The following is a 27,889-nucleotide window of genomic DNA, read 5'->3' as shown; positions in this document are numbered from 1 at the left end:
GGAGCGGGCCGGTACTGCCCCGCCTTTGTGTTTTCTAACATTCCCACCCCTCACCTCTGTTGCAGCCTCGAACAAAATCGAGGCTAAGGGACTGGGCGCAAGGACGGCGAGCGGTGGTCGCCTCTCGAAGCCGGGTCCTGCAGTGCTGCTCATGGATTAACCAGGCTGCCTGAATGGTTTAAGGGTTCACAGGGTACGTTTGATTCAGATGCTTCTGGAACGTCGAAATTACCTTCTTTGGAGAGAACCATCCCCTCTTTGGGCTTCAGGGGCCCAGATTGAGGCGCAATGATGAGAGGATGTGGTGGTCCACTCTGATGTCAATCTTGAGGGCTAGGTATGTCCCAACATCTCTTGTTACTACTAATTATTATAATAGCTGCCATTTGTCGAGTATTTTCTGCATGCCAGGCATTGTACAAAGGAGGTTACATACATGGTCCCGTTTCATCTTCAAAAACAACCTTATGGGGTAGACACTAATTATTATCGTCCCCATTTTCCAGGTGAAAACCTTTAGACTCTGCCTTGTGAACAACTTGGGATCACACTGCTAGACCGTGTTGGGGAAGGGGATTCAAACAGTAGTTTAGCTTAACCATCATGCTAATACATCTATTTAGAAGTCTTTCTTTCATAAATTTGCCCAACCTCTTATAGAATTCATTTACACTTTATGCATGTGTGGCCTCTTTACTCATTTTTTAGTATCTGAGTCATACAAGTTCATACTAAAAAAAAAAAAAAAGTCAGCATATTTGCATGAGCAAAAATAATGTGAAAACCAGCTCCCACCATGATAATTAACATTTTGCTATACATTCTTCTAGATATTTTTCTATGCTTCATGTCAATAAATTTAGAGGAGTTTTACATTTGATGTATTCTGAAAATCTGTTCATTTATCAAATATTTGATGAGAAGAGTGTTCTAGGTGCTGGGAATTCAGCTGTGAATAAAACAAAGTTTCTGTCTCATAATAAGGGGGCAGATTGACATTAAGCAATACACATAATATATTACTAAATAATAGCTAATGCCCAGTAATGTGGCAAGTTTTAAAAAAAATTAGGAGAAAGGGGATGCTTTATTAGATGGGGTAGACAAGGATGTCCTCTTAATTGTAAGCAGAAATCTAATCATTAAATGAGGGAGGCAGCTGTGTGGATTTCTAGAGAGAAACTATTCCAGGAGAAAAGAAATGGCAATTAAAATAGCCCGACTGCTTGGCATGTTGGAGAAGAAGCAAGGAGAGCAGTGAGGCTGTAGCACAGCAAATTAAAGCAATAAGTTGGGTAACAGGCAGAAGCCAGATTGTGTGTCTGGTAAGCCATGTGGGACTTTAGATATTATTAGAATGTGATAGAATACCATGGAAGGGTTGAGAGCAAAGGAATAATCAGATTTGTTTTAAAAGGATCACTCTGGCAGTTGTGTGGAGAATAAATAGTAGAAACATAAAAATTGCCCTCTAAATCATTAATCGTCCAGCAGTTGTTCAACAGGTAGTTTATGAACATTGATGTTTCAGCTACACCTGTACAATACCTTCACCTCCACAAACAGAAAATGGGGTCAAACCTTTAGGACTTATCTTCATGTCTTTCTCATCTAAACTGAAAGTTTTTGAGTCTGGCTAGGGCATATATCCAGATCTGGACGTCACGATTGTCAACAAACTGAATATGAGTTATCAGTGTTGTACTGTTGTGGAAAAACAGTCCCACATAATACTGGGATCTCTTCATTAAAAACACAGCATTCAAGCACCTGGAAATTACCCTTCCTCTTCAATTGATGTTAGGCCCTCATTAGAATTCTAAGCCCCAATTTAGTGCTTAAGAAAGATGTGGAGAAATGAAAATGCACCGTGAGGGTAAGGGTAACAGTGATTAGGCAGTGCTTTTCTGGGTTTTTGCCTTCAGCAATGTGGTGGCATCAGGCAAATCTGGAGGAGAAATTAAAGGTCTGTCTCAGATACCTGTTTTGCAATCTGAGTGGAAATGACATAAATGAATTTAGAGCTCAGAGGAGAGGAGAGGTCAGGGCTAAAATGTTATAACCATATTAGAATTGTTTCTTTGGATGTGTGTTTTCTTTGTAACCTCAGTGCCCAGAAGTGCATCCTGGACAGATATTTGCAAAATGAGCAGGTAAAGGCAAAGGTATGGATGAAGTCACTCAGGCAAGGAAAAGAGAAGATGTCCAGGCTCTATAATGTGGTTGCCATTGAGTGTGTCCAGATATCCCCACAGGCTCCCCTTCAGCTGCTTAGCTGCTGTGGTTAGAACCAGAAGTGCAGTTTCTGAGCCTTCCTCCCAGTGGAAATGACTATCTGCCATTTCTAGTTACTTACTATGTCCTGAGTACTGAAAGACTTTATAAACTTTACCTCGTCTAATATTTAGTTTTCCTGTATCTGAAGTGGTTCTTTGTAGTTTGGTATACAAATATTTTTACATTTAAAAAAAATTTTTAATTAATTTATTTTTAAAATTTATTTATTTATTTTTGGCTGCGTTGGGTCTTCGTTGCTGAGCGCGGGCTTTCTCTAGTTGCGGCGAGCGGAGGCTACTCTTCCTTGTGGTGTGCGGGCTTCTCATTGCAGTGGCTTATCTTGTTGCAGAGCACGGCTCTAGGCATGTGGGCTTCAGTAATTGTGGCACATGGGCTCAGTAGCTGTGGCTCGCGGGCTCTAGAGCGCAGGCTCAGTAGTTGTGGCGCACGGGCTTAGTTGCTCCGTGACATGTGGGATCTTCCCGGACCGGGGAATCGAACCCATGTCCCCTGCATTGGCAGGTGGATTCTTAACCACTGCGCCACCAGGGAAGCCCCTTGGTATACAAATAGATAAAAACAAAAAGTCTAAAAGTCTAGCCATGCCTTCTAGGTTTCAACTTCCTCCCCTTTAAACTCTAAGGTAACCCCAGTCAATGTAAATTAGCCAGAGATTTATGTCTGGGAGCAGAGCCCTTTGCTTTGCCAATTACAGGGTCTCTTAAAGGCAAGGAGTTTCCTGTGATGCACTCAGTAGAGAGGGCTTCATGCCACAAAAGGCCTGAGCCTCAAGGATTGCAGCTCTTAGGGCTCAGCCCCTTGAGTTCACACACTAAGGCACTTTCACAGAAGCCCAGGGTCCACCATGGCCCAGCTCAGGACTGGTTCCAGCCTCCTCAGCCTCTGTTGCTGTCTCTTGCATTCCGAAGCATTGCCATCCTCTTGTCCCCATTCGCTCCCCCCCCCTCCATATCTTTCTCCTTTTGTGGCCACCCTAGTCAAAGGAGATAGGAAATCAATTCTTTTCTTTCCAGGAGTTTCCTAGATTGCTCTTTTAACTTGATCAACCTCAACCATGACCAGTCTGCAGAGGAAGGGTTGAAGTACTCTTGCTAAGCTACTTAAAGAAATGTAAGGTCTACATATAGCTATTTCTCCACACAGTGGCTTGACTGGAGTGCTTCTGCATAAGTAAGAGGGCCCTAAACATCTCAGAGATGAACAAGAGGGGGAAAAATTCTGCTAAAGGACCTTACTGCATCCCATTTTACAGATAAGGAAAAACGAGGCTCCGAGAGGTAAAACCACTTGCCCTAAGTCATTCAGTTACTAGGTAGTACAGCCAGAATTAAAATCAGGTCTGTCCAAATGTAACTAATAAACTCCCTCTGGCTATTCAAAGTGAAAAGTTAGCAAGTATTAGGATTTTCATAATGCCATGGCCATTATGCCAAATTTTCATGAATCCAGCTCTTTGCTACCCATCTCCTCTGCCTCTTCCTCACCTTACTGACTTTTTTCTTTTTGGCCGCACCGCGCGGCTTGTGGGATCTTAGTTCCCCGACCAGGGATCGAACCCGGGCCCCGGCAGTGAGAGTGCTGAGTCCTAACCACTGGACTGCCAGAGAATTCCCTCACTGACTTCTTTTTGATCTCCACAAAGCGCAGGATGTCTTTCTGTTGAAACAGCAGGCTTGGGGTAGAATCTAAAAGTTAGGTGAACCAGGAATGTATTGTTGCTGAGTGCCTCCTGTTTATCAGGAAAATTTTAAATGCCTGCTAGGCAGCCTGGCTGCATGCCTTTCAGCCTGATGAACGAGGCCTCCACCTTTTGACCTTCAAAACAGGCTCCTAAAGTATTTTGCATCATTTGATGACAGGCAGTCTATACTCTTTTGCAACCAACAAGTGCCTAGTAAGTGTTTGAAATATGAATTGTAAGAAACCTGGCCCAGTTTAATATAATTGAAAAAGTATGTACTTTGAAGCCTTTCCCGAATTTGAATCCTAACTACCTTCAAGAATTTAGCAAACTATTATCTTTCTGTGTCACTTTTCTCCTCATACGTAAAATGAAAATAATAATACCTAATTTATAAGAGCTTTATAAGGATATGATGATGTATGTGTAGTACCTAGTTCATGGTGGGAGTCAAATAAATTATAATGTAGTTTTAATTTTAATTCTAGAAGTGCTTCACAGTATGACCTTGGGGCTTGCTTAGAAGTGTTCTAGGCTAGGTTGGCCAGTGCTCAGCATTGGAATATTTTCATTATTTTAACCAAGAACTATCTACTGGAAACCTGTAGGCTTCCAAAACACCAAATTAAACAGAATTTTCTTTTGCTACCTGCTTCTTTAGCACCTTCCTCACTGTACAAAACTAAAGAGAGTGTACATTATCTCACAGGTCATAGGGCAAATGCATAGTTGCAATCAAGGATGAATAATCCAGGCTTACGTCAAATAAATGCGGGACACGCTCAGGAGCTCTGTCTCATTTAATTGATGTAAATAGTGAACAGACTTATGCATTATGAGCAATTAACTGTAAGACTGTTCTGTAGAGTGCTATTGTAATCGAATAAAACTTACAAGGTTAATCTGATGCATATTTAATGATATATGTAATTGTTATTGTGCTGCATGATAATCAGGCCTTAAATGTTAAGCTGTTTACATAAATGTCTGTAACTGGTTATTTTTACACAGCCAAACACATTTTTTAGTGTTTACTCACTTAACTAATATTCTGGAATCTATAATCATGCCAAGGACAGCAGTTTTCTCTGAAGCCCTTTACTATTTAATCATGCGCTCACACACACACATGAGCACACTCTTCAAAATGACACAGCAGTGTTGTCTCCCAACTTGGCACTAAAAACAGCTACCGTGCAAGGCTCTACTGTGCAAGGCTACTGTGCAAGACAGATTCAGGGGCTGTGGTAGTTCAGACCCGTGAGATGCTCCCTGGCCTACCTGTTTCCCAGAGTTACTTTAGCAGGAGACAAAACTTTTATTATTGTACATGGTAGATGTGCTTTATGTGTTAGCTCTTATTATTATCTACAGTTAGGGATAAAAGGCTTAAAATTAATCCACCAGGAAGAACAAGTATGTTGGAGTGAAAGGATTTCATGGAAAGTATGGATACGGGAATCAGATGATTTCCTTTAGATGGGAAGGAGGGAGCTAAAAGGGTCAACAGTGATACCACAGCGGAAAGGAGAGGAGGCCAGACAGAAATCTCTAATGCGATGCTGCTCTGGCACATGGGCTGTCTATTCTGCCAAAGTTCATCTTCCCTGTGCTTAGACAAATAAATATGTTAGGCAAAGGTACTTTATGGCTTACTCTGGAGAGCTGGAAAATAGGCCCAGGAGTTTAGATATTGCCACAGGTTGCACTTCTTTTCAACACCATGGAGTCATTATAAATGCTTAGGAAAGCAATATCTGAATAAATCACTCTGAAATTGCACCTGTGCATTACTTCGCTGGTTTAATTTCAGAATAAGACAATAACAGATACTAGCAGTTTTTTGAGAGCTGCTCATTTCTCTTCCTGCCATAAAGAATTGAATAGGGTTGGAACAGGCTGACAACCCAGCTACCTTATTTTGTCACGTATGTGTTGACAAAGCAGAGTCCTTCAAGGTGGGAGTCCTTGAAGTCCTTCTAAGGAATATGTTCAGTTTCCTGGGACTTTGAAACATAAGTCCAATAGCTTTTTAGCCATAGAAGTCAAAATGAAAACAGAATCTTGGAGCCAAAAGGCACTCCCAGAGCTTCAGAGCCTGGCAGGTGTTTATTTATGTGTAAATCAGCTTTGAGGAATACGTTTTATATGAGAAATACACTTTTGATTGTCAATGTTTCAGAGACAGAGGATTAGTATTCAGGAATATCGCCAGGAATACAGGACTTCTACAACTCAATAAAAAAGGCTAACAACACAATAGAAAAAAAGGGAGCGGTTATAAGCAAGCAAGAGAAAACCTGAAGGCAAATAAATATATAGAAAGGTGCTCAACCTCACCATTAAGCAGGAAAATGCACATAGGAACAACAATGACGCACTAATTCATAGCCGTCAGACTGGCAAAAATTTTAAAGTCTGAGATTTCCAAGTTAGGGAGGAGGTGGAACTACAGGGACTCTCTTTACTGCTGGTGAGAATGTATTTGCTACAACCAGTTTGGAGGACTCTATGCAGTCTAGCAAAGTTGATGGTGTATGTACCCTCCAACCCATGAATGCTACTCCTTGGCATATGTCCTAGACATAGACATGTCCAAAAAAGTTCATTGTAGAAGAAATAAATTAAACTGCTGATATTATCACATGTATAGTTTATAAGTCTTCAAAATAGTGTCTCTCACGTTGGATGTTTGATTCCTCAAGAGAGCAGTAAAGACTTTACCCTATAACCTGTGTTGTTTATTCTTCTTTTCCAGTACATTAGGGAGCAGAAGTGACCTGAATAAATCCTTGTCGAATCTTGTGGGCGTCGTCTTATTCTGTGGAGACCATGACAGTGTACCCCTAAACATGTTCTTTGCCACCCTATTTCAAGTATTAGAAAATAGACTTTAAAATAGGACAAAATTCGGCTGCTATGAATTATTTTTTTTCCTTTGGGGCAGTATTACAGGCTTCACATTTGTTTATATTTAATTATTTATATGCACTGCTTTTTTCAGAGGATGACTTTAGCAACTTTAGCCACTGGGTGGCGCAAATTCATAAGAGTCTGGTGAAAGTTTTTGTACCACAGACGGAAGTGCACCAAGTAAAGGAGGGTCAGCCTGTGAAAAGCCTTCTGGAGATTGAAATTTATGTCCTATAGACATGGATTCAAGGAGTGCAGATTAAGAGAAATTTTTTGTATTGGATCACTGGCAAGTCAGGTCAGTGAAAAAGGGAAAGAAAAAGAAGGAAAGGAAAAAAGTGTTGGAAAAAGAAAAGCATTGGAGTAAGGAGCAGGAAGAGAAAGATGAAGAGACAAAGAAACATGAGAGAAAAGAATGTACGTCTAGAGAGATGAATTCAAGTGTTACCAACAGTTGCAGGTTGGGCCCTCATTGGTTTGCGTGCCCCCGGTAACCAATAGCAACTTTGATGTAAAAGTAAAGGTTACCTCATTTTCTTCTAGAAAGTCAGTTATGCTACCCCTAGCTATCCATTTAGTGGTGTGACATCATCAATAATTTCTTTGAATGTCTACTATGAGCATGGTGCTCTGTTGAGTACAAAGTAATGTAGAGAAATAAAAGTTAACACAGACGGGACAGGCTTCAAGCAGAAGAACTAGGAAGTATACATAAAAGGAGCAACTTGAGGAAGCATGAGGGCCAGGTGTCAACTCTGGGAAACGAATCCTTTCTGAGAATGCAGGGGAAGAGTGGAGGCAGGAGGGGAGGATCAGAGTGTAAGGGGAGGAAGGCCCATAAGACCATCAGCCTGAAAAGGGCAAAACAAAGAAGGGCTCCTGACTGCTAGTCCAAAGTACACATAGCAACTCTTCCTTGGAAAACGGCTAGTTTGGGACATAATGTAGGAAAAGTGCTCTAGGTCAGAATCTACTGGACTGTGCTTAAAGAGTCTCCAAAATAAGAGGGAGGGAGGGAGGGAGGGGTGGGGAGAAAAACGTGTAGGGCTAGAACCACCTTAGGTCCCTCTCTGGTTAGTAACCCCTTGCACTAGCCTGGGTGTGCAGAGAAAGAGGGATGCTGGCAGCCTGCTCAGGCCTGTCAGAGACCCAGAGAGGCCTAGGTCACTTTGATTTTTGTTTTTTTTAATTTTATTTATTTATTTTTGGCCGTGTTGGGTCTTTGTTGCTGCGCGCGGGCTTTCTCTAGTTGTGGCGAGCGGGGGCTACTCTTCATTGCGGTGCGCAGGCTTCTCACTGCGGTGCTTCTCTTGTTGCGGAGCATGGGCTCTAGGCACGCGGGCTCAGTAGTTGTGGCATGTGGGCTCAGTAGTTGTGGCTCGCGGGCTTAGTTGCTCCACGGCATGTGGGATCTTCCTAGACCAGGGCTCGAACCCGTGTCCCCTGCATTGGCAGGTGGATTCCTAACCACTGCGCCACCAGGGAAGCCCGGTCACTTTGATTGTTGAAATCACAGGTAGATCTTAAAAAATGAAGAAATGGCAAAACAGAAATATAAAATTGTGTATTTTAAGTGCTTCCTTTGAATAAAGTCATGCATTTAACACATGCACAAATACAACTATTTACTGAATGTCATTTTGCAATACCATCAGAAGTTTAAATTGCAGGGGTCTGTGAATGTGCTTTCTCTGCCCTAAGCAACTACCTCCTTTAATCTTTGGGCCTCTCAAAAAGTATTGGGGTGACTCAGCCTCTTAAAAAAGGTAGAATGACTTTCAGTCCTCTCCAGCCTAAGACTTGAAAAAAACACAACTTCATACTTGTGCTAACTGGAAATATGGTAGTAATATATTAGCCAAAAGAGGGAGACAGGTTTAAAATGGTATGAAGAGTATGGTGGTGTTTGTGTAACATATGTATCTTTTTAATGTATATGTGTATATATTTATAATCTGTAAAGAGATACATCAAAGTGTTGATAGTGGTTATCTCTGGGAAGAAGGATTAGCTATAATTTTTTTCTTTTATTCTTTTTACTTTCCAGTATTTTCTAAACATTTTGATAATGAGGATGTACTTTAATAATCAGAAAAACAAGGTGTGGTAACTTAATGAGAAAGAATTTACAGTTAAAAACCTTGCTGACTAGTCACTTCCCAAAGGAATAATTGGCTCCCCATAGAAATGGCGTTTTATCAAGTTGAGTCTATAGCTCAGTCTATAGTGGTGACAGGGAGTATTGTGCCCTGCTGTGAAGTGATCTGCAGAGAACGAACTTGAGGACACAGGGCAGGGCAAGCTGGGACAAAGTGAGAGGGTAGCACTGTCATATATACACTACCAAATGTAAAATGGATGACTAGTGGGAAGCAGCTGCATAGCACAGGGAGATCAGCTCGGTGCTTTGTGACCACCTAGAGGGGTGGGATAGGGAGAGTGGGAGGGAGACGCAATAGGGGGGGGATATGGGGATATATGTATACATGTAGCTGATTCACTTTGTTGTACAGCAGAAACTAACAACATTGTAAAGCATTTATACTCCAATAAAGATGAATGAATAAATAAATAAATAAAGAGGATGCCTGTAGGGAAAAAAACAATAAAGGTCACTTCCCAAGGTCCACATGGGAGTTCTCCCTTCCTTTCCGCGCTCTCTCTTATCTTTTAGTTTTCAAAGATCTCCACTGGTAAGAGAATACGATATTCAAAATTGTTAACTGATTAGGGAGTCAGAAAATCCTCAAAGGGACCTTGCTTTGGCTGGGGAAACAAGTCCCCAAAGCAAAATAAACAATTTTCATTCCATCAGTGAATCTCTATAAAGAAAAGTCACTGTACATGTTACCCAAGTTATATTCTTGCAGTAGAGCTAATGAGTGTAGACTCTGCCACAGGTTTTATCTCCTGTTTCTGGATTAAAGGAAAGGACATTCTCTGGTGGATAAAGCCTGGGAAGGTGGGGATGAATGTAGGTATCAGTCCTAGACCAAGAGCTTTAAGTATGGAATGTTTTTAATCATCCTCCCTAGTGGTCTTGAGAAGGAGCGGGGTTTTTTCCCCCTATTTCATGGTTAGACTGAGCCACAGATGGCAGGATAAACTGGAGGTGATGCTGTGAATCAGTGGAGGGTGATACTCATTTATTCAAATGGCAGCCTCAGTGGTCTTTCCTCTCCGCCTAGCATATTTTCAAAGCGTGCTCTGTGGAACTTTAGGGCACCTAGAGGATCTAGGGCTTCCTTGAAAACTATCATCATCCATGCTTGGTTCCATCTCTTCTAGGGTCAGCTTGAATATCAAATCAGGGCTTAAGGCTAGATGTTGTACCTTTTTTGGACAGTACTTAAAGTGAAAGAAAGGAGGATATGATTTGTATATGTTGTTGTTGTTACCAGAGAATTAAGAAAACAAGTACTTAGGAACAGGCACATTTCACCAAAATGAAATGGAATGGTTTCAGACACATGAAAAGAATCAGGACAACACCCTTTGTATCCCTCATGCCAGTCCCTTTTTCACTGAAGCTCTGTTTTAAGGTCAGCTGTTTCATGCCACCATCATAATAAAAACATTTACAAAATGCAGTTTTTAGAACACAGGTTTGAGTAGTAATTTTGAATTTGTAAGATTAGTTGGGGACTTCTCTGGTGGCGCAGTGGTTAAGAATCTGCCTGCCAATGCAGGAAACACGGGTTCAAGCCCTGGTCTGGGAAGATCCCACATGCCGTGGAGCAACTAAGCCTGTGCGCCACAGCTACCGAGCCTGCGCTCTAGAGCCCACGAGCCACAACTACTGAGCCCGCGTGCCTAGAGCCCATGCTCTGCAACAAGAGAAGCCACCACGGTGAGAAGCCTGTGCACCGCAATGAAGACCCAATGCAGCCAAAAATAAAATATAAATAAATAAATAAATTTAAAAAAAAGATTAGTTATTGCAAAAATTCGTTGTTAGGTAATACTCAATTAGCTTAACATTGAAAGTATTGATATATTAGTTGACAGTTATTTACTTAACATGTTTAGAAAATTTCTCAAATAAGACAATTTATAATGGTAAAACAAGTAGAATATTCTTTGATACACAAAATAGATTGTAGATGTCTCGTTTCATTGTCAAAAGTCATATGCATTGTAATCCATAGTTTTGAGTTTTATGAAAAATTACAATGTATAAATGAAAATCTAATTTCATAATAAATTCTATAAACTGAGCCTTTCTTAACCTATCTCTTAGCTGAGGTAAGGGAAAGGAAGAAACCACAGCTAAGAAATACAATAAAATATTGCATTGAGTATTAAAATAAAAACCAGCTGTTTCACTTTCTCACCAAACTCTTACTTAAGTAAGTCAGACTTGACTTATAGCCGTGCCTCTGTGAGAAAGAGCACATAATCATGTTGCTCTGGAATCCTTGTTCAGAATGTCTGCAGCTCACCGTGATGGTAAGGTATAATGTCAGACCAACTTTAGGAATTCTGGATTATCAGCAGACCTTGTCTGGATCCTATTTGGTTTTGTTTGTTTGTTTTTGTCTTTTGGCTGCGTTGCACAGCTTGCAGGATCTCAGTTCCCCGACCAGGGATTGAACCCAGGCCACAGCAGTGAAAGTGCCGAGTCCTAACTACTAGACCACCAGGGAATTCCCAGTCTGGATCCTATTTGTATGCAGTCCCTAAGCGCTTTGGGGATGAGTCACGAGGAGGACTTTTGGAACGCTTAGGGTCACGTTCCCTTCCCCAGTGTGTGGAGAGCTGCATGTAGTGGCAGAGGCTAAGTCATAAAGCCCTATGAATGCCAGCCTGGGAAAACAGGAGCCCCACCCTCAGCCGGCTGAGAGCCAGTGCGTGTGAGGTCAGCAGAGAGGACAATAGAGGACTTGGTGAATGTGCCACACCAAGGGCTGCTTTGCTCAGTTCCTTGGAGGCTGTGTTTAAACCTTTTGTCAAAGAGAGTAATGGGTCCATTCATAGTGCTTAGAGGGAAGACTTTTTGTTTTCATTTGATGGGATGAAAAAAATATCCATTTTTTGTGGGATTACCAAGTGAATTTCAGAGGCTTGTGGCTAAGTCAGTAGCAAAGGCATGAGAGTAACTCTGGAGCCCAGCCTTCCCCCTCATTGGCCTGGCATTACTGTCTGATCGTAATGTCCCTGCTGAAGATACGAGGGTAAAATTGGCAAGAATCTGCCCATACTGATTAATAGTAGGGAGAAGACAATGTAGTATCTTTCATTCAGTGTGTGAGGCGGAGCAGAACTTTTCAGAAGTATGTCTCGTGGACCACAGTGATCTCTGCAGCTTTCTTGGGGCTTGATGATTTGGGAGCATCTTGTCCAACCTAGAGATTGAAAGTAAATATGAAAGATAAAGAAGGATGCAAATGGGTATTTCTTAATGTACCAACAAAGAGACAGCTTAGTACAAAACCCCGTGTAACTCCAAGTTCACATCATTTCGCCTTTGTTACCCATCAATTCTAGGAAAAGTTATTGTGCTTTACACTGAGAAAGTATCAGCAAGGTGCACTTATGTATGAGAACCTACAGTTTGTTGGAACCAATAACCTCCTAGTAAACAGCCCAGCCATCCCTTGTTTGACCGATTTGCCTTGAATGGAAAGGGCCCTGGATGTGCAGCTACTTTGGATCCCAGATGCACAGGGATTCTACTTCATTCCTGGAATCAGGCCCAAACAATCTCACTCTGTTTGAGAAGGCGCAAAGATCTGGGTCAATGTGGACCAAATATTTTTTACTAATCCCATTCCACTCTCATTATACCATGTCCCATCTGATTTTGTATGTACTTTCTAAATGCTTAACTGTTATGAACATAGACTCTAAGCCTCTTGAAGGCAGGGAACTTGGCACATAGAAGGCTTTCAGTAAAATTTTTGGAAGAGATAAATAAGCCAATAAATCCAGTATAGGAATTAAAAGACCTGAATTTTAGTTCTGTTTCCACTAGCTGTGTGACCATGGGAAAGTCAATAACCTTTCTAAGCCTTAGTTTAAGTATCAGTAAGATGTAGATACCTGCCCTAGCTACTTCCCAGGATTTTTATGAGGCTCGAATGAAGCAGTGTGTATAAAATTTCTTTTTTAAAATTAATTCCTTTATCATTTATTTAGTAGCTTATTTTGTTCATGGGAGAAATTCAATCAGAGTTGCTGTTACGTGGCTTCTTCTAATTCTGGACTAGACTTTTTAGTCCCCTTCAGGCCTATTTCTTTCAATGTTCAGTAGAAATGATAATGTTGATTGGATTAAAGAACTAAAAATACACCAAATTATAGAATTATACTAATTTACATGGGCTCATCATCTAACATTAGCAGAAACAGGATTATAGAAAATATTAACTTAGACCAGAGATGACAAATAAGTTGGCATTGGATACCTAAAGCACTGTAATAAAAAAGATTGATGCCATGCCTGGGTGGAAAGAGTGCCATGCTTGATTTTTTAAAATTGAGATTTAATTTTCATATAACATTGTGTAAGTTTAAGGTGTCCAATGTGTTGATTTGATGCATTTATAAATTGCATTGTGATTACCACGGTAGCTTTAGCTAACATCCCATCACATCACATAATTATCATTGCTTTTTTGTGGTGAGAATGTAAAAGATCTAGTTTCTTAGCAGTTTTGAAGTATACAATATGGTGACTATAATCGCTATGCTGTGCATTAGACCTCTGGAATGTATTCATCTTCTAGTTGCACTCTGCTTGATTATTATTATTATCATTATTATTATTTGGCTGCATTGGGTCTTCGTTGCTGCACACGGGCTTTCTCTAGTTGCGGCGAGTGGGGGCTACTCTTAGTTGCGGTGTGCGGGCTTCTCATTGTGGTCGCTTCTCTTGTTGCGGAGCATGGCTCTAGGTGTGTAGGCTTCAGTAGTTGTAGCACATGGGCTCAGTAGTTGTGGCTCACGGGCTCTAGAGCGCAGGCTCAGTAGTTGTGGCGCACAGGCTTAGTTGCTCCACGGCATGTGGGAATCTTCCCAGACCAGGGATCGAACCCGTGTCCCCTGCATTGGCAGGTGGATTCTTAACCACTGCGCCACCAGGGAAGTCCTCTGCTTGATTATTGATATGTGCGGTTGACATGGAACTAAAGAGTGTGTCCCATCCTGGACTATATAATCTTTGAGACCCATTCTCAGTGCTGTAATTCTACGAAAGTGGCCACCTTCTTTAATTTAAAAAAGTATTGGAGACCTCATCTCTTTGCATCAGTGGGTTTTTAGATGTAGAGAAGGCACCCATCACTTTCTTGTATTCAAAGGCTGCGTCCGTTCCTGGTGGGAAAACTATTTAAAGCAGCCATGCTGAGCCAGTGGTGTGGTGTCTGACTTACACACTAAAGTGCAATATGGATTCATAATCCTGCCAGGAAACCCCAGGGCAGGGAAGAAAGAAGGTGCTTTGCCAAGTATTCAGGCTGTGTTCAAGTGTGGTGGTTCCTGAACTGGGTTGTATGTCAGAGTTACCCAGGGGCAGGGATGGAGACATAGGTCGTGGGCTCTGAAGCTCTTACAATTTCAGGGACCCTTTTTAAAGAAAAAGAATAAAAATTTTAAAAATACAAAATTGGATACAAAGCCTTTGTGCAGGTCCCATGGGTCCTGAGTTTAAGCTTCATTAATTTCACAGTAAATCCACCTCTACTTAGGGAGCTTGTTAAAAAATCTTAAAAAAAAAAAAAGGGGACTTCTCTGGTGGTCCAGTGAAAAAAAATCTTAAAAATAAGATTCCTGGTCCCACTCTAGCCATTCTGATTTATTATATCTGATGCCCAGAAATAGCTATTTTCAATAAGTACCCTATTGTATTATGACCCTGCAGATGTTAAGAAAACAGTAGTACAAATACCTGCCCATTTCTTGACACATAAAAGAATTACCCACATTTGCTGCATAATTAAAGCAGCTTCCTGTCCCCCAGGATTTATATATTAACCCCATTTTCTCTAGGCAAATGACAATAGCCATACAGAGAACACTTTCCTTTTTGGGCTGAGAGTCAGTCTGGGATTCAGCTACACCGGGTTGCTGGCCTTCCTTTCTTTGCCTTCTCCACCACCTCTGGCATTGGCATAGCTCTCTGGCTCCTAGGCATTGACTCTGAAGGGAGAAAATGACTGGTATTAACTTCAGGTGGCTGCTGTGCATCTGATTATCTTCCAAGCCTCACATCAGGCCATTTAAAGAAAATCATCTCTCTTGTTTTTTTTGGCTGTGCCACACGGCTTATGGGATCTTAGTTCCCCAGCCAGGGATCGAACCCGGGCCTGGCAGTGAAAGCATGGAGTCCTAAGCACTGGACCACCAGGGAATTCCTGAAAATCATCTCTTCTAAGGAAAAAGAAAATATTCATTCCTATTGGCTCTATCCTCCCTAGAGAATATTACAAGTACAGCAGAGGAAAGGAACTTGCATTTAGCAAGCACCTCTACGTGCCAGGAGCCTTTCCCACAGAATCTCCATTAAACTTCATAACCACCATGAGAGGCAAATATCATTAGTCCCATTTTAAAGATGAGGCAGCTGCGGTTGGAGAAGGCAAACAACTTTCTCAAAGCCACTCAGCCAGTGAGTGTAGAGTGGCAGGTGTGTCCAAACTCCAAAGTCTGTGCTTTTCTCATTATGCCAGCCTGACTCTGGGACAGAAGGAGGTCTTTATAGATAGATCAAGTCCAAGGACCCAGTACATCAGCAAACTTACAGGGCATGGGACTTCAAAAATGACGAACACTCTAATGGCAATTCCACTGAACAACAAGGTGACTGCAATCAGAAATTTGACCACGGTGCTCCATTTCTGCCTCTTCTCTAGGTCCTCATCTGTGTCTAAAAGGAGAGAGAGGAATAGAAAAAGGAGAAAAGAGAACTTGAGAGAAGGAAGAGGTTGACCTTTTGACTTGAAGTTCTCCTGGCTCACAAGACGAATAGGGGCCCAGCCTGATTCAGAGACAGAGGCTGAATTTCCAGTCCAGAGTCAGGAGTGGGGTAGGCATCATGGGCTCTGCTCTAACCTCCTTTGCAGTCTCTTCCCAGAGTCACCTTTACTAGGATTTGGAATTTTTCCATGATCAAGTAGGATTGATTCTTGCACTGCTTTCATGGAAAGATAAGTTACGCAAGGGAGTCTGTCACCAGCAGCCCTCTCAGGGTCTCTGTCCTTGTGCCCCGACACACATACTGTATGGGCTTAGCAAATCACCTTTCCTATGCTCTTCTCGATTTAATGGGGCATAGGAGGGACAGAGGTAAATTGCCATTGTTTTTGGGTCATAAGCCAAATTGGGGGACAAATGGCTCATATGCATCTTGTTATTACTAATCTCATATTTATGTTTCTCCTGTTGGAACTGGGATGTAACCCAAACTGAAATCTTAACAGAATTTGAGTCCTGGCCAATTTAGGGAGGGCTCTTTGTAAAAACAACGCAGATGAAAACATGCTCCTTGGTTGTTGTCATCACTGTAACGAGTGCTTAGAGTTTAAATGTCGCCTCTCTAGTCACACAATGGCTGGAATTACCCACCACACCAATACCCTTTATGCTGTCCCCAAATCTGGCTACAAGGTGAGCTCACGTGTGTGGAGGTGAAGGATTATTAATAGTGTCAAGCTACAAACATTTCTGGGACCTTCTTTATAGAGAAGCTGATTTTTTTTCCATAAGAAATGGAGTGATCTTCTAATGCAAACTGTGTGTAACTTCTCAACCTCCAGGAAAATTCTAGGAGACCCAGGCAGGTGTTGGGACTGAAAATGTTTCTTTTTCTTTCCGTTCTTGTCTCACCTTTACTTATTCTGTACCTTGTTTCAGAGGACTAGAAAAATCATCAATCCTTGTAGTTTTCTCTCCTTTTTTCCCAGGAGTTACGAAGGTGGTAGTGGTGGGAAAAGTCTCTGATGAAGCCCCCATCACTGGATAGACTTTACACTGGGAGATCCCTGGTAAAAAAGCTATAAAACAAGAAAGAAACAATGAAAGGACAACTGAGAAAACTTTATCCTGCCTTTGATTTCACCTGACAAAACCCTAGCTCTACCCAGCTGATATAAACTTCTAACTGTGGCCCCATCGATCTGTCCATAGGTTTAAAGTGTGGGCCTTAATAATGCCAAAGAATAAATGAGGATAGAGATACTAATAAGATATGGATTAAATTCCCATGGCGCCTTCGACTAACGTAGGTTCAGAGTGAAGGAGTATGGCCATACTCGTAAGGCCATAATGATAATAAGGATGGAGGGTGTAGCACCACTGAAAGTTTCCTTCTTTAAAAAAGATGGCTCCAGGGCTTCCCTGGTAGCGCAGTGGTTAAGAATCTGCCTGCCAATGCAAGGGAGACAGGTTCGAGCCCTGGCCTGGGAAGATCCCACATGCCGCAGAGCAACTAAGCCCGTGCGCCACAACTACTGAGCCTGAGCTCTAGAGCCCGCGAGCCACAACTACTGAGCCCACGTGCCACAACTACTGAAGCCTGCGCGCCTAGAGCCCGTGCTCCGCAACAAGAGAAGCCACAACAATGAGAAGCCCGCGCACCACAACGAAGAGTAGCCCCCACTCACCGCAACTAGAGAAAGCCCGTGCGCAGCAACAAAGACCCAACGCAGCCAAAAATAAATAAATAAATAAATAAATTTATAAAAAAATTAAAAAAAAAAAAAAAGATGGCTCCAGGGGCTTCCCATGTGGCACAGTGGTTGAGAATCTGCCTGCTAATGCAGGGGGGACAGGTTCGAGCCCTGGTCTGGGAAGATCCCACATGCCACGGAGCAACTAAGCCTGTGAGCCACAGCTACTGAGCCTGTGCGTCTGGAGCCTGTGCTCTGCAGCAAGGGAGGCTGCGACAGTGAGAGGCCCGTGCACCGCGATGAAGAGTGGCCCCCACTTGCCACAACTAGAGAAAGCCCTCGCACAGCAACAAAGACCCAACACAGCCAAAAAAAAAAAAATACATAAATTAATAAAAAAAAAAAAAAAGATGGCTCCAAAGTCCAAGGAAGAACATGAAGTAGCATAATTTGCCTTAATGACTGCAGCAGGTCTGTCTAGTGGAGTCTAAGTCAACGACTTTGAGAGAGGTTTGGGGAAAGGGGGAGCTGGAAGAAGGGGAGACCTCCCAGCTTCACGCACCCCTCAATTTCATTCTTTCAGCAAATATTTAAAAATGAATATCTAGTATGTGCCAGGGACTGCTTCCGTACTTTGGATATATCAGCTGGGTACATTCTACCATGGGAACAAGCAAGGGGGAAGGAGGGCTGAGGGGGGATGGGGGGGAGCAGACAATAAGTACAGTAAGTTTTATGGTTTGTTAGAAGGGGATAAGTGCTATAAAAAGAAACTAAAAGTAGAGAAAGGTAAGGGAGCAGTCTGAGGGGTGCGGGTGGGCAGTGGTTGGGCGACCTACAGGATAGGCTGGTTTCATTGAGAAGATGAGAATTGAGCTGAGACTTGAAGGAGGGGAGGGGAATAGCCAAGCAGATGCTGGGGAACTAGGCAGAGGGAACAGTTAGTGTAAAAGCCCTGGGGCAGGGTGTGTCTGGCATGTTTTAGTTTTAGAGGAAGAGCACAGAGGCCAGAGAGATTGCAGTGGAGTGAGCAAGGCGACAGTCATAGGAGATGAGGGAGTTTCTGAAGGAAATGGGTCCATATCACTTAGGGCCTTGTAGGCCAGTTTGAGGACTTTGGTTTTTGTTCTGCTTGAAGTGGGGATCCGTTGCAAGTTTTTGCGCAGAGAAGTGACTGGATGGCTTTGTTTTTAAAGGATCAGTGGGCTGCTGAGTTGGAAACAGACTGTAGGGGGCGCCTGGGAGAAGCAGAGTAACCTGTTAGGAGGCTCTCACAGAATCCAAATGAGAGATGATGGTGACTCAGACAGCTGTGGAAAAGATGGGGTGCGGATGGACGCTGGCTGTGGTCTGGAACCACCTTCACGTGCCTCCAAAATTGATCTAATCCAGTTCCGACAGTGGTTCCTATTCTATTTTTAATGGCCTCCTGTCATTGCTTATTAAATTGAGATCTGTAAGTCCTACTTGACTTTTCTGAATTATTCTCCCAGGTCTTAAGTCCATGTGAAAATGACAGTTCTTTACTTCAGAGGCCAGTGGGCACAGTACCAGGTACTGTACACAAATTATAGGGGAAGTAGTCCTTGATTTGTTTAATCAGGAAGACAGTGTTGGCAAAGATAAGCAGAGACAAAGAGCCAACAGGCTCAAAAGGAAAAACAAGAGAATTATGTGGAATTTTTTTCAGCATAGTGCCAATCAGTTCTCTGAAGTGACAGCATATGTGTTTCTGGGTCAGATGAGATGAAGATAAATAAATCTCACTTTGGAAAATTAACATAATAAGTTCTCTGAGTTTTGGTTTCCTTATCTGCAGGATGGTTATAATAAAATAATTCTTGGTCTACCTATTTCACAGGAGTGATGTGAAGATCGGAAACAAAAATGAGAAAGCAGGTGTGAAAAACACTTTGCAAACTGAGTGATATTATGATTGAAAGAGAAGGCAAAACCTAGAGATCCTGTCTCTGCATAGAACTGTGCCCTCTAGCCACAGGGATAATGGGCTTTCAGTGTGGCATGTCTTCCCACCTCCTGGGAGCCACTGTTTCAAAATCTACTTAATAGGCTTTTCATCCATCAGTGTAGTTCCAGTTCTGCCCAGCTTCTAAATTAATGTCCATCCCTGTTGGCAGCTCATCTCTTAGGTCTCATCTGCTAGGTAACTGACTATTAAGGTGGAGCAAGTTTGTAAATACAAGCAGTCTATTCCCAGTGCTGATGGAATTGCAATATTAGCTTTTCTTTGGCTAAGAATCTTTGAGCAATAATTCCCCCACTTTAAGGAGATCTACAAAAAATGCAAAGTTATGAAATGGATAATTTAGGAGATGATGCTTTGTTACAAAATAATTCATTTTAAATAGGGAACATTAGCTACATTATATTTAAGTGGAAATCTCCTTTAGAGGTTATTCTGTAATAATACTAGCAGGTTGAAAGGGCTATTTGAGAGGCCTTACATATTGCTGTTGGGCTTACACATCTAGAAATTAGATCATCTTGTCAAATCTCTCATTTGTAGCTATGGAAACTGAGCATTGGAGAAATAAACACTTGTTTGATGTTATTTCTCTTGTATCCCACAGTTTCTCATGGGGTAAACAGACCATAGGAATCAGTTCATACTAATCAAATTCCAAAGAGCCTAATCCATGCACTAAAATGACATTTAAAAAATTTACATAGATTTGCCTAAAGAGAGAGAGGCTAATCCATTTCCTTGAGGCTTTAGCTGCTACTAAGCTCTACCTGCCTCCAAGGACGTCAGCCAGAAGGCAGTGCCTACCTCCATCTCATTTTCCAATCTCACCTTTGCCTGTCACAAGGGATCCAATCTGAACCTTGGATGTGAGGGTTAGGTGACAGCTCGGGGGGGCAGTGCTGTTTCTGCGGGGAACAGCGTGACTCTCAGGTTCTTCAGAGTGTGCTTGACCTTTCACCTTTTTTCCAAATATACAAGGTTGACTTTCACTTTGCTCCTAGAACCAAGACACTGCAAGGTAGCCACAGTCTGATTTTGGATGAATGTGGGCCATTTGGCTTCTGTCTGAGCTTCTGGAAGGAGAAAAGCCAGATAGGAAAATGAAGCCAGTTCTTAATCTGAATGGTGCCCAGCCAACCCACTTCCATTCATGGCCCACTGTTGTACTTTCTTCTCTTTTTCCTTTATTTCTTCCTCAGCATGTATCTAATGGTACTAAATATACAAGCCATGCCTTTCCCCCTTCTCGCCATGGGTCCCATGAAGATCGGTGACTGCAGTAAATGCAGCCCAGAGAGATGCTCCTAGGTTGTTTTTTCTAACGCAGAGCTGCTTGAGTGCCGCCTCCTTCTCTTTCCTCTCCCCGTCTCTTTGATTTATGCACCCACGGCTTAGGTAACAACAGTTAATTAATTAATTAATTTATATTGTATAAGTGAACATTTTATTTTTTAATTTATTTTTTGTTACATGTATCTATTCTTTTTCAAATTCTTTTCCCAATTAGATTGTTACAGAATACTGAGCAGAGTTACCTGTGCTCTATAGTAGGTCTTTTTGGTTATCCATTCTTTTTTTTTTTTTTGAAGAACTTTTTGTTTTAATTAATCAATTTATTTATTTTATTTATTTTTGTCTACATTGGGTCTTCGCTGCTGCACGCGGGCTTTCTCTAGTTGCATCGAGTGGGGGCTACTGTTCGTTGCGGTGTGAGGGCTTCTCATTGTCGTGGCTTTGGCTTCTCGTTGCGGAGCATGGGCTCTTCAGTAGTTGAAGCACGGGGGCTCAGTAGCTGTGGCTCATGGGCTCTAGAGTGCAGGCTCAGTAGTTGTGGCACACGGGCTGAGTTGCTCTGTGGCATGTGGGATCTTCCTGGACCAGGGCTCGAACCCGTGTCCCCTGCATTGGCAGGCGGATTCTTAACCACTGTGCCACCAGGGAAGCCTGGTTATCCATTTTAAATCTAGCAGTGTGTACATGTCAGCCCCAAACTCCCTAACTATCCCTCCCCCCCCACACACACACCCTTCCCCACTGGTAACCATAAGTTCATGCTCTAAGTCTGTGAGTCAATAGCAGTTCATTTAAAAATGGGTTTCCAGGGACTTCCCTGGTGGCGTAGTGGATAAGACTCTGTGCTCCCAATGCAGGGGGCCCGGGTTCAATCCCTGGTCAGGGAACTAGATCCCACATGCATGACACAACTAAGAGTTCACATGCCACAACCAAGGAGCCTGCGAGCCGCAACTGAGGAGCCCGCCTGCCACAACTAAGACCCAGCGCAACCAAATAAATAAATTAATTAAAAAAAAAAAAAAAGATAAAAATGGGTTTCCAGAAAGCCTCTCAGGAGGCCACATAGCTTTTAAACAGGATATTTGAGATCTGGGCTCAGATTGGGGGAGACAAGCATCTTTTAAAGGTAAAAATGTTTAGGAATGGCAAAACAATTTTTCAGGAAGGGCCCATTCCCTACCTCACATTAGCATAGCCCTTTGAGAGGAAGAGACCAGGCAGCAGTTCCACTTGGCAGCTGCTGTCTCTGAGTTCTGGGGGAAAAAAAAGGTCAGGGTTGACTGGGTACTTCCTCTTGAGAATTCTGGGCACTGGAGAGGGAGATACAGAAGAATGCAGTTCCTTCTCATAAAACTTGCACTTGGGGAGATCAGACATTCCCTCAAAAGGACTTCAAGATTTACGCAAGTGGGAGTTAGCCTAGTATAAAGAAAACTGGGTACCAGTCTATTGTCCTTAGGGAAAAAGAAGGTAAAAGAGTTAACTAAGTTAATGAAAGACTAACCAACCCATTCCTTCAAACACTGCCTGTTATCTCTTCTCCTTCCTGTTTTATCTACCTTCTTGTATTAAAACTTTTGAAAGTTTAATAAGTGTATCGTTGGACAAGATATCTCTCCAGGTTCCCATAGAATGATAGGTCATAGTTATTTATGCTTTTTGGCACATAACTCACAGGGTGTTGTGAGTTTTCTTCATTTGTTAAATTTGTTACTGCTGCACCTTATGCTGTTTGGCCTTAACTTTGGTCAGCTAATTTTAGAGATGAACTGTTTAGGACACTTTGAAAAATCATGTTTTAAATAAACAGTTATCAAAGAGCAGCAAGCGGTGCCATTCCACCCTCACACTACCCTTTCTCAGCTCTTCCCACCCAACAGCATCCCCATCTATTTGGATGTAATGCCATTAAAAAGGAAGACAACATCTTATGAGGGGTTATGACTTTAGGAGTCTTAGGTGATGACAGTACTGAAACTCTGACAGTACTTTCCAGGAAAGAAAGCCATCTGACAGTGAAAGGAATTTTAATGTTAGTTACATGAACAAAATGGAAGAATGCATCACACTCTCTGAAGACTTCTCACCATGAAACAGCTGTCTCTCTGGGTTGAATAACATGGGGAAAGCATCATCTGCTGAGTATTGGCTGTATCTCTATCTGGCGGAATAGACCCCAAACACTTTCTAGGCTTCTCTTTGGATTTCCCAGAATACTAGGCTAGAGAAGTACTTACCTTTCCTGTTAGCATCATAGGGTGTAATGATTAGGCTGAAAACCAAGATGGTATCCATGTTAGCTTGGGCACATTCTCCTTGCAGAGACAGTATGCTGCTGGTCTGTCACAGCCACTTATAGCCTCGTCTCTAAATTCTTCACTGCCTGGAACCAAGTTTGACCCTGGGAGAGTCTGGTTCCACCCTAATTATTTTGCCACATTTCCTGATGGGAGAGAGGACCAAGTTTGTTTGTTAATGATTGATTCAGAAGATCTTCACCTGACTTCACCGCTGGTGCCGACATAAGGAGCTGTAATTACCTAGAGCTTTCCCTGGGAGAAAGGGCATAAACACCCAGTGATATGCTTTACAAATACTCGCAGAGAGACACGTAGACATTCGCATACATGTTCACTGACACAGGCACGGCTATTCACACACCGACATAAAGAGATGGAGAGATTCTATTAAGGAAAGTGATTTCTAGAATGGAGCAGGAAACTAGGACTGAGTGAGTCAGTGAGTTACACTGGCGAGGGCACTGGACTAGGAATCAACAGAACTGGGTTCCAGTTCAGCCCATGTGGTTAAGTGTGGCACAGTGAGAAAAATTTCTTGACTTCTATGGATCGCAATTTTCCCCTCTGTAACTGGAGCGTTCCAACCCAGTGATCTCTAGAATTCTTTCACAGTTACACACATAAACTTACCTTAGTACAGACATACCTGTCTAGTTTTGCACATTTTCACACTCCCGAATAGTGAAGTGAGTGTAGGTGGACCACATCCTTATGACTGCTGGGCTGAGAGGTTGTGAGGAAGAGCTAAGTACACTAGGCGAGTGGTACTGCCTGCAGTTTGGGAAGGCTTTCCTACACAGATAACTGTTGTAGAAGACTTTTCTAAAATTGTATCCTTTAGATTTTTCTAAAATTGTAGACTTTTTGATAGCATAGCTAGGGGGATCATAGCAATAATGAAGATCTACTCAGACCCTCTGAAGTCTCTTTACCCACTGTGAATGTACTTACTCCATTGGAGCCATTATAGGTTTGATTATGGGTAAGAAGGTTGTAGAGGCTCTGATAATGATGTAAAGGGAGCTTGATTCAAGGGACTTTCCATAAGGAATTTCATGAGGTCTGAGTCAAAGCATAATTTAAATACTACCCTGTTTCCTGACATTTTAATTCAGGTTGAAATCTGGCTAAAGTGAGCATGAAGGGAAATCTGGGGAAAACAGAAAGGGCAGAGGTGTCACTGAAGGACATGTTTCCTGAAATGTGGACGGAGGGGAGGAACTGCTGAACATGCAGCCACAGTGCCTTTCATTCCTTCCTGCCACAAGTCTTTATAATGCACCTACTGTGTGCCAGCCACTATTCTAGCAGTGAGCAAGGCCAAGTGTGAGTTCATGTGAAACAATGGGAAGCAGACAATAAACATGGTTGAAAATAAAGTAGTGCAGAGGGCTAACAATAAATAATATACAAATACACATACAAGATAATTAAAGATGGTGATAATCATCATGAAGCAACAAATGGGGCGATGAGGTGAAGGAGGAATGACAGAGGCCACTTTATTTATTATTATTATTGTTATTATTATTATTATTTTGGCAGTTTGCAGGATCTTAGTTCCCCAACCAGGGATTGAACCCGGGCCCTCGGCAGTGAAAGCACGGACTAACCACTGAACTACCAGGGAATTCCCAGAGGCCACTTTAAGTAGGGTGGTCAGGGAAGACTTCTGTCAGGAGGTGGCATCTGAGCTAAGAAAACCAGGAGAGTGGATGTCCTAGAAGCCAAGAAAGGAGGGTATTTCAAGGGAGGAATGGATTTGTCCACTGGACAAACTGTCCACTGGATTTGACAATTCTGTAAGAGCAGTTCCAGCGGCATGGTGGAAGTAGGAGGCGGCTGGCTGAGAGGGAATTGGAGGTGAAGAAGTGTAGATCATCTTTGAAAGACATTTGGCTATGGAACGGAGGATAGAAGTGAAGCCAGCCGAATAGAGGGAACATCAGTGCCTCAAATCTTGATTGGTTCAGACCAGCACTGTCTCAGTTGCCTGATTCTCCTAGCAGGGCTGGTGGGCAGAGAATAAAGGGGCTCCATTGCCTTTCCTGGGCTCCATGGTTTTTGCTTACTATTTCCTTAACATGATTGCATTGTTCTCTGCTCCCTTATGGTGTCAGACACTTTCCCCTGCTGTCACTCTGTCTGAAATTTTCTGTAGATTAGTTCCTGGATGCCCCGTTACAGTGCTGCCACCTTGGAGCAGGGGTAGGAAAGGCTCTGAGGGCTATTCTCATTCTCTGTCACAAGGTGGCAGAAGAGCTCACTCTTCCCAAAAGAGACCTTGTGCTCGTACAAAAAAGCAGAAAAGTTTTCTTTTACCGACTCTCAGACCCTTCCCAAAAGTCAGCCTGCAGGTTGGAGCAGCCATACTGTGGGGTACAGAGAAGTGGGAGAGCTTCATTAACGAGTCAAAATACCCAGTAGTAGAAAAAAACAGACCCAGAACTGTTTCTCTACGACTAGACATTTTTTTCTTTCCTATTACAGACATTTTGACTGGTTTTCTAAGTGTTTGCAGTATCTGTGGAGGAGAGGATTTCTCTCCTGATCTCATTTCCCCACAACAAAAATTTCAAATTTAGGGGGAAAAAAAGCTATAACATAGGTGAGTTTTATGTTGTGTGCAGGTGAGAGATGTAACTCTGGAAGATAGTAGGAAACAGGGTGGGTCTGTGGGAGGAGTACTTAGGCTCTGTAATTGACTGAATCACTTTGAGGAAGTCACTTACCTTCTCTGGCCTCTGTTTCAGTTCCTTTAATGAAATGGTTGGACAAGATTGTTTCGAAGGCCTCTTCAGCTCTAAAATTATTATCTCAATGCCACACTCTGCTACTCTGTCTTTTAAGGGTGTATGTTTTTTATTTGTTTGGGTTTATTTTAAATTCTTTTATTGTGGAATATAGCATGCATATAGAAGAGTATATAGAACATAAGCATATTTTTAATAATAATAATAATGTGAACATTATGTAATCATCACCCAAAGTAAGAAATTGAACATTGCCAGTAGCTTAGAAGCTCCTTATATGTCTATCCCTCTGGTCACACTCCTTTCCCTTCTCCCAGTCATTATTTTCCCATGCTTTTTAAAAATAGTGAACTATCGGGGCTTCCCTCATGGCGCAGTGGCTAAGAATCCGTCTGCCAATGCAGGGGACTAGGGTTCGAGCCCTGGCTGCGGAGCAACTAAGCCCGTGCCCCACAACTACTGAGTCTCACTCTAGACCCCGCGAGCCACAACTACTGAGCCCACATGCCACAACTACTGAAGCCCGCGTTCCTAGAGCCCGTGCTCCGCAACAAGAGAAGCCACCGCAACGAGAAGCCCGCGCACTGCAACGAAGAGTAGCCCCCGCTTGCCGCAACTAGAGAAAGCCCACACGCAGCAACGAAGACCCAACACAGCCAAAAAATAAATAAATAAATAAATAAATATATAAAAATAGTGAACTATCTACATATGTGTCATTAAAAATATTTAAAAAATTTTTTACCTACTCTTGCACTTATATAAATGGATAGATCATACCCTATGTATTTTAAAGTAAACTTTTTATTATGTATAACACAAAGTGAATACACCTCTCTTTATGTTGTCTCCCAGTCACTACACACCATCAGGAGTAACCATTATCCAGATTTTTTACCACCACAGATGAGTTTTGCCTATTTTTGAACTATGTATAACAGGAGACACACTCTTTTGTGTCTGACTTTCTTTGCTCAACATGATGTCTGTAAAACTCATCCATACTGTTTCGTGTACCAATAATGTGTTCATTCTCATTGCTTTGTAATATTTCACTGTATGAATGTACCATAACTTATTTATCTGTTCTACTGCTGAGAGACATTGGGTTGCTTCCAGTTTGGGGCCATAAGGAACAGTGTTCCTGGGGCACATTTGAAAGTTTCTCCAGAGTATAAATCCAGAAATGGACGCTGGGTTATAACATATGCAGGGTTCAGCCTCACTAATTAATGCCAACCTGTTTTCTAAGATATTGTCCCCATTTACTCTCCCGTCTGCAGTATATGAAAGTTCCTGTTGTCCCAAAGGGGCCAAATTGCCTTTTCAGTGTGGTACAACTGTGGGACCTAGCAGGGCCAGGCATACCCTCACAGTGCCAACCCTTTGATTGATGCTTCGGCCACAGCCAGTTCTCCTGTTTACTTGTTCCCTCCAAGTAAGGGTAAAGGATTCAGATTAACCCTAGGTCCCTGATCACATGCTCTGTTACCCTGGGAATATTGGCTTGGGGTGGGGTGGGGTAGTGAATTTAATAACATAATCATTCCTGAATTCATTGAGCGTCCATAGGATATTTTGTTCTTGTACTGAACACTAGTGGAAATGGAGAGGGGCCCAGAGAGAAAGGGGGAAGTAATATTTTCAGCATGCCTACTATGTTCCAAGTTTTGTATTAGAAACTTTACATTTTGGTTATAACATTTAATCCAAAACACAACCTTACAGGGTATGTGTTTTACCTCAGTTTTATAGACAAGGAAACTGAGGCTCAGAAAGGGGGTCATTTGCTCAAAGTCACGGAGCTAATTAGTGACAGAGTCAGGATTTAAAGCCTGGTTTACTTGATTAAAGAACTCAGCTCTTTACAGTGCAGAACACAGAGAAGGCTGTGTCCCTGCTGCTCTGTTGGCTAAGATTGCCAATACCAAGAACCAGTTCTTCTCAGGTCTGCTTGCCTGTATTCACTCCCAGAACTATGCTAGTCAATTGATATGGCCATCTCATTCATTGATTGAAACTACATTTTATTTTCATTCATTTTTGGTTTCCTT

General features: G+C 42.3%; 2 protein-coding genes across 2 annotated transcripts in view; one reads left to right on the top strand and one right to left on the bottom strand.

Annotated features, from left to right (window-relative positions):
* Positions 1-77: 77 nt before the first annotated feature.
* The window catches only part of ACACA (acetyl-CoA carboxylase alpha), a 268,183-nt gene continuing 240,371 nt past the window's right edge, over positions 78-27,889 (top strand). The window contains exon 1 of the mRNA XM_068529919.1: positions 78-337. Coding sequence (XP_068386020.1) covers positions 300-337 — 38 coding nt within the window. The 5' untranslated portion in view covers positions 78-299. The remainder of the gene's footprint in view (positions 338-27,889) is intronic.
* Positions 12,160-23,077, bottom strand: C20H17orf78 (chromosome 20 C17orf78 homolog). Its single transcript, XM_068530897.1, is given in 8 exon segments — positions 12,160-12,237; positions 14,909-15,031; positions 15,634-15,758; positions 16,750-16,884; positions 20,315-20,407; positions 20,410-20,559; positions 21,979-22,035; positions 23,020-23,077. Coding segments are annotated over 8 exon segments (819 nt in total).

Source organism: Eschrichtius robustus, chromosome 20 (assembly GCF_028021215.1).
Source record: "Eschrichtius robustus isolate mEscRob2 chromosome 20, mEscRob2.pri, whole genome shotgun sequence".
In the NCBI taxonomy this organism is placed as follows: Eukaryota; Metazoa; Chordata; class Mammalia; order Artiodactyla; family Eschrichtiidae; genus Eschrichtius; species Eschrichtius robustus.
This window is presented reverse-complemented; position numbering and strand designations above follow the sequence as displayed.